The sequence below is a fragment of the Cyprinodon variegatus genome, unplaced genomic scaffold, assembly GCF_000732505.1.
Source record: "Cyprinodon variegatus isolate N-32 unplaced genomic scaffold, C_variegatus-1.0 Scaffold622, whole genome shotgun sequence".
NCBI lineage: Eukaryota > Metazoa > Chordata > Actinopteri > Cyprinodontiformes > Cyprinodontidae > Cyprinodon > Cyprinodon variegatus.
The window spans coordinates 460977-468671 of NW_015151075.1; the positions used below are offsets into that span (position 1 = coordinate 460977).

A 7695-nucleotide genomic window follows, 5' to 3' on the forward strand; every position below is an offset into this window, starting at 1 on the left:
AAGATTATACAGGACAGAAAAATAAATAAGGTAAATATTACAAAGGCAAATAAATAAAGAAGCTAATTAAGAGTTATATACATTTATGTCTCACTTTTAAAAAATAAAGTTGAAGATTATACAGGACAGAAAAATAAATAAGGTAAATATTACAAAGGCAAATAAATAAAGAAGCTAATTAAGAGTTATATACATTTATGTCTCACTTTTTTGTTGGCAATTAATTGTATGCTTATACATTTATTGAGCATTTATTTATTTCTGTATTTATTTTTAAATATGGCAGAGTTAGTCCTTCATAAGGCTGAGCCATTGAAGGACATAAATATGCGGGGATTATTGGGGCTGTGGGGCTAGGGCTACTTGAAGGTAAACTTATTCTCCAGGCTTTTCAAGGACAAATCTCAGTTAAATATTCTCTCCTCTTTTAGTCCAGCATCTGATGGAAGATAGACCTGATGGCTGGATTTTATCAGTGAACAACATAAAGCTTTAATTTCTAAACTACATTAATTTTTTTCAAAAAAACAAAGAAAAGTTGCATTAAGCTGTACTTCCATATTTACATAATGATAAATGTGGTAGATAGTAGGGCTGGGTATTTTTGCCAAAGTCCTGAATCGATTCGATTTTGATTCATACAGTTCTAAATTGATTCATTTCGATTCGATCTGTTTTTACAATAATGAAAGTGGTTCAACTGTGTTTCAAAAACACCCATGTATTTTATTTTTTCCTGTCATATTAAACACAAAGTGCAAACTTGTAAATTGGACTGTTTAAACTTGAGATGTGAACAAAACTGTCTCAAAAGTGCAAACTTGTTTATGAAAAGGCCTCACTTGAGCAAGCAGACGTGGCACAGCGGGGACACAGCAGACATGCATGAGCTGCATTATCTTCAATGCACAAACCATATTTGCAGCGTGGTCTGTAACAACTACAGGGTTTTTGCTGGTCAGCCCCCATTTGTTAATGTCTTCAATCAACTTAAGTATTTTGAATGCATCTTTCCTGCTCATTTGAATGTGAATGTCACGTACGTCACTATAAAACTAATCGATCTCATTCCCTAGACATCGATTTTGCAAAAATGTAAAGGAATCGATTCAAAATCGATTAAATCGATTTTTTTACCCAGCCCTAGTAGATGGTGAAAGCCTTTAGTTATTTGAAGCATGCAAAATTCCCATCCTGTTGTCTGAATTCATGTTTACACTGAAATTAGAACGACAGCAAAACCTGACACTGTCTTTACTCACCCAGTTGATGAAAAAGGCTTGTATGAATTTGATAACCTCCAGTGTGACCAGTAGGCTTATTGGTATCAGATTGTTGAAAAGGATAATGAAGGTAAGGAAGTTGAGGCCAAAGTTTGCAGCCCCGCCGTCTGTAAGGGGAAACGTTTAGGGAAGGAAAAACAAAAAAGAAAAAAAGACGCAATGAAACATGGGAAAATACATCAGTGTTTGCTTGGTAATGCCTGTTAGTCAAATCAAAATGCCAAAAGGCTACTTCCAGCTGAGGGTCAACATTCAGGCAATCAATTTTTGGACAAATGTTGTGCATTAGCTGGATGTAGCCTTTTCTTCCACCCAACCTCCTTGTTTTTTCTTAACCGATTAGCAATCCAATTCAAAGTCCCAAAGATTTAAGCCTTGGCATCCAGCATGATCCAGGCAATGAATTCTACAAAGCACTATGCAAGAAATGATATTGGTCCCAGCAAAAAGCCCCAAATGATCAACATTTAAACCCCACTGACACCAAACATGAAAACAGGAGGGATGTGATTTACCTTTCCTCAGCTTGCAGGAGATGCAAATGTTACCTTCCTCAACCCAAGCCTTGAGCTTAGCTTTGCGATTGAGATGGCCAGCCCTTCCCCATGACAGAATGATTTCAGAAGCAAAGGAAAATACACAACACAAAAGAGGTGGCAGAATGGTAGGCTACAGCTAAAAACACACAGAGGAGGGAAAAAAATGCTTTCTGTTTTTAGAAGTGAGGGGGGATGCTCTCAAGACAAAGGAGGGAGATTCAGTCCACAGCACATTTTCAACTGGCAAAAAGTGGAAAAGAGAGGGTGGATTGTATCATTGTCATCCTAACATCTTCTATTTTCAGTTATTCAAACCACCAGGCTTTATATTATATGACAGAGAGGAATGTTGGCAATAGGTTTGGCATTAGATGGCAAAGTAATATTGGATTGAGACGAGGCTTAAAGTTAGAATAAATAAATAAAACCAGTAAACTGGGACATGCAAAAGCAAATCCAATAAATGCAAATTATAATTGATTTCTTATTTATCACCAGAGTGTAATTATATTATCTGACACAATGGTCAAATGTTTTAATATAAATAAAAGTAAGAAACTTCAAATATTCAACTGATGCAAATCGAGTTGAAAGTAGAACTGGGCCAAATGCACATATCCTTAATATCCAGCAATAGTTCTTCCTTCAAATGGTTAGTTACAATTTACTGAAGCGTAAAAACGATCTGCAAAGTCTTCTAAAGGTTTGAAACGGCACAGTCAACATTAAATTGTGCACGGATATATTTCTAATTTCACAAAAAAGAAATAACATTTGTTGGTAATGGAGATGGACATATAAGGTCCAGATATTCCCCCAACTTTATAAAAATGTCCTTCTAGGGAAAAAAAGGCCCAAATAGGAGCCCTGAAAGGCTTCATAGCAGGAGCATGGCAAACATTTCTCACTGGCTTAGCATCCCAGCATTTACTCTAAGAAATCTCACCCTCTGACAGAGTTATTGCATGACTACTTACTTACTAAGTTTCCTCCGTGGAGTTTTGAATTTTTGTTGAAAACAACATTAAAAAACCGCTGCTGACGCTCAGTATCAGAGTTTTACAGCATTTTCCCTTGAAACAAATGGTTGAAATCCAGTAGCCTTAGTGGAAACCCTTCATTACAGAAAGCACAGATTTCCACTGTCAGCATCTTTAACAGAAAAGGAGAAAAATGAAGCTCCTTTCAGGCATAGTTACAATATTTTACAGTTATTTATAAATTATTACAACTCTAAAAGATTCCTGGTATTTCACTACTTTAAACATTGCATATCATGTGTTAGTGTTCTAAAGAAATGTTGGAAGCTTATTTAAAATCCAGTCTTCCAATAGATTTCAATAAGCAGAGAGGCAGCAGGTGGCTTTTTAAGTATAACCGCTATAAAACAATTTAAAGGTAATACTGTCACGGTCTTCCATTGCATTTTTATTATGTATGATTCTGGACAGAGCTGTTGCAGAGGGTGGAGATCTGTGGCCCAGGAAGGCAGAGACACTCTGGCCGAAGGAGAAGTCGCACTTAATCAGAGAATGTAATTAAATTAAAGGCCTGGGTTTCAGACCAAACGATGGAAATGAAAACAAAAAGGAGCCTAAACAAATTAAAGGGTCAAATATAAAAAGTCTAAAGCAGCCGTAGTGGAAAGGGGACGAGAGATATGGGGTAAATGTCTTCTAGCATCGTCGTTTTGTTGAAAACAATGGGAAAAATGGAGCAAGATGAATTCATATTTTATGTGTTTTTAATACATTTAAAACTAGAAGTAATTATTAAAATTTTATTTCATTTAGACAAGCTGATTTTCTAGTTATTGTAGGGATTAAGATCTCCTGACGTTCCAATCTATAATTATTAAAACATACAACAAAAAAGCTTCATTAGCCTTTAACCTCCAGGATTACTGCCCAAAGCAGAAAGAACGGCCATGAATATTTATACTACATAGCAGCCCCAGTTGTCAGCATGTATTAACCCAATCAAATGCAACTACTAGTGTCAGCACTTTTTAACATGTTTAGGTCAAATTTATCTATTAACTCCATCAGAATGCATGAGCAGAGGTTGGTGTCAGTGATGCACTGACACTGTATTTTTATCTGCATTCATTACAGAGGTGTGGATGAACTGATTCATATTAGAGGACAATCTCTGCACCTCTCTTTTGTCACAGGTTGGATAATATGCACTGGACAGAGCCTCAACAGCTCCTTATGGAAGTAAAATTATTTAAAGATGGATACTTGCTTTACAACTTCCACTCCCTCCATCTCCAATGACTGATACTTTAGATGAAGGATTTAATGTCCATGGGGACAGTGTAAAAACCTTTATGAAGTCAACAGAACAACAACCAACATTGGGAGAGATAAAAGGGGAATGCAAAGTTGTAATGCAAGTTTGAGTTGGCCGGAGGAACAACCGGTCCAAGGAAGGCCCGTCAAAATGGCAGAAGTCACGATAAGCACTTTGTGTCCCAGGTTCAGAGCTTCATCCCAACAGAGCATCAACTCATTCAAAAAGCTGGAGGATTAAACACAGAGCCCTGGAAAGGTTTTCATCACCACCGTGCTTGTTCACATTAACACCACAACCTTTACCGCATTATATTATAAAGCTAAACGGCAGTCCGACACAAAGGGGCTTATGACAAAAAAACTGAGGAGAAATAGTTTTCATGCTTTACAAATTAAAATCTTGACATTCTGGGTCTGAACCAGATGTTTTCCATGAGTAAAAGTTTTTGTGGTGACTTGTACGCTGGGCTGAGCCTTGAATATGTGCATCCAGGGTAATCGTCCCTCTATTAGCTGCTTTTTTGATTGGACAGCGATTCTGCCTGCGATTAAAAGAAATTTTTGTCTTAAGGCAATTTTCTCACTTTTTATTTTTCCCATCTTAAAGAATAATCATATCGATCTTGATTTTTCCACAATCAAGCAACTCTATTTGTTAATAGATTTGTACACCATATATAGTAATCATTTAGCTTCATAAGTGTACATATAAGCCCCATTTACACTTCCCTTTGAAAAGAAATCAGTGCCATGTTTGGACCGAGCTTGGATCAGTTAACCGTTCCGAGTTCAGTTCCTTACGACTGTTTATACACCACTCTAGCGCGGTTCCTCGCCTCCTAGTGATGATCTACGTTACTACTGCTCTCTAGAGGGAAACAAGCAAACAAACATGGCAGAGCCCGTAACATTCAGGAAGCTTGGTTATAACTGTGATACTTGCTTGTTTGCAGAGAGTGAGGCGAAGAATGCAACCTTTGGTGAATTTACTTGGAAGATTCGGCTTTTGGGAAGTGGATACAACAAACGATAGACTAATCAGGGCTTACAGACGCAGGAAACAATGACAAACATTGAATCATCACTGCAAATGGTATAGCACAGTAGGGAAGCTAGTATTTTTATGAATGTCTGAAATTGCATGATTACGGAGGCTGACTGTAAGGAGATGATGTGATCTGCTCCTGCGCTCTTTGTTATCTGGGAACCAAACCACAACTGAACTGCGCGGAGGCCTATTGAGGAACTGGTACCAGTTTAGCACAGTTCGGTTGTCTCTGGCACAGTCCAGCTCAGCCTTGCATGCTGTTTACACTTAATAGTTATCTTGGTTACCGTGCTTGGACCGATTTTGGCACAGTTTCAAAAGGGCAGTGTAAATGGGGCTATGATATCTAAATGAGTGACAGATTGTGATTGTAATGTGACAGATAGTGGAAAATCGAGGAGTATGAATACTTCTGCAGTGCTCTGAAGTCAAGCAGGATTTCTCCAGCTGTCCTCATCTTTTCATCCACCTTAAAAAACTAAAATAGGAGTGAGAGGGCAGCAGAGGCGTTTGGAAAATGTCAGCACTTGCCCCTTGGGTTGCAACACGTTATGTTCAAGCTGCGAACACGGATAAGCTTCCTGCCATGAAAAATCCTCCTGAGCACCATCTCCTCTCACTCGCAGTTTTAAAAGAAATGCTGCATTTCACTTCTTGGGAGACAAATTAAAGGAAGTAACAACAAAAGGTCTGAAGCTGGAAACAGCAAAGAGTTTAACGTGACATGAATACAGAGAAAAAGGAAGAAAAACAAAGGAAGAGAAGTGAAACAGTTTGCATCAGGCACTGAAAATAACTGGACGAAGGTATAAGAGAGCTGGAGGGGAAAAACCTATTGTTGGATCCCTGGTTTGTGCTTGTCCATGGCATGGGCCCATACAAAGAGGGGCAACCATTTAGGGGGCGAGGGTAGGGGGCTTCATTTGCTTAGCAAAGGCAGAGCTTCAGTAAGGGGTTAGTAAGGGAGGGTCATTCACGGATGGCCAAGGCTTTTAAATGGTTGTTACCTGGAGCTGTTAAAAAACGACAACAAAGAAAACAAAAAATCAAACAGAACATTAGAAAGGAAACCAAAAAGTACAGCAGCGCAGTGATATTCAACCATTTCTGTTTCAATGACATTCATCCACATCACAAGGTTTCCTCAGTTTACTTATTCCCACATTGCCACATATTTCACTTGTTGTACAAAAATGTAAATAACTAAAGCAAACAGAAAAAAAAACAAAGACAAGGCTCACTAGCTGGTAAGGAACTTAAAAATGGCAAAAGGAAAAAGGCCGACATGAACAAGTGAGACACAATATGTGGAAATAAGATGTGCAGCCACGGCTGCCCTGACTCTTACAGTTCAGATCCATGTACCAGGCTTCGTCGCCGTACTGGTACTTCCAGATGGTTTGACCGATGGAGCAGATGAGGGAGATGGCCAGCAGGCAGCCGAACAGCACGAGGATCTGAAAGTTGGTAATCCGCTCAACGTTGGAGAGCTTCAGAGGAGGCCGTGTGGAGTTCTGAGCAACAGATTAAAACAAAGCATTTTATAACAGGTAGGAGACGATTTGGTTTTGCTGTAACAAGATACAGCATTTTACAGAATGAAACTGATCAAGCCGCATTTAGATCAATCATTTAAGTTTATGTTTAGCTTGAAAACCTGAGTGAACAACACACTACATTATGACCTATAAAGGATGCCTTTACCTGCATAAGTTTAGTGTCATGTCCCGTGTAGACCACCACACCATGGACCCACTGTGTGTTCCTCAGCTGGGCTCCTCTCAGCAAGATCTGGTCGGGACCCAGGGGAACGGTGCTGAGGTGAGAAGCAGCACAGCCGTCAGGGCGTTTTAGCTTTACATACGTTTCTCTCAGAAACCATTCCTCATACTGTAAAGGCTGCTCTAATTCCTGCTTGATGAGGTGACGATTACAAAATTTCATTTATTACTACAAAGGTAAAAAAAAAGAAAGGTTAATATTTCTTCTTCCTTATGCTATAAACAGGGATGGACGTTAGCTAGTACACAGTCCTCACTTTGGGTCCAAACAGATCCTCTAGCAAAAGGTAGTCTAAAAGACCAAACAATCTGTTTAGAAATTATTATTTTATTATAATAATAAATGGTGTCAAAAGCTATTTTCTTTGCTCTTGGAGCTCAAGCCTTTGATATCGGCCAGCTTAAAACTTTGCCAGCTTAAAACAGCTTGTCGGTCTTCCAGCGTAACGGCAAGACTTTAGAACAACTTTCACCCCTGGTTATAAACCAGAGGTTTTTTCAATCAAAGGGAAGCTTGAAGTAGCCGATAATCAACACCCCTCTTTGTAGCGGCTGGCTGGACAAGTTCCAATGACTGAAAGCAAGAAAAATGATGAAAATATTACAGATGAAGAGCTCATGGTTCCATAAAAAAATATTTTTGGTTTCAAGAGAGACGTTCATGTTCTACTTTTCAAGCTATAAAATATCACTAGAATAGGGATGCACGATATTGGGATTTTGGCTGATATCCGATATGCCGATATT

At 38.7% G+C, this 7695-nt stretch overlaps 1 protein-coding gene across 2 annotated transcripts in view; it reads right to left on the reverse strand.

The window, feature by feature from the left end:
• Positions 1-7695, reverse strand: part of atp8a1 (ATPase, aminophospholipid transporter (APLT), class I, type 8A, member 1) — a 119864-nt gene that overhangs the window by 82347 nt on the left and 29822 nt on the right. For both annotated transcript variants that reach the window (XM_015393049.1, XM_015393048.1), the window contains 4 exons: positions 6872-6983; positions 6516-6681; positions 6175-6180; positions 1263-1390 (listed from right to left, as the gene is read on the reverse strand). In XM_015393049.1, coding sequence (XP_015248535.1) covers positions 1263-1390; positions 6175-6180; positions 6516-6681; positions 6872-6983 — 412 coding nt within the window. The remainder of the gene's footprint in view (positions 1-1262; positions 1391-6174; positions 6181-6515; positions 6682-6871; positions 6984-7695) is intronic.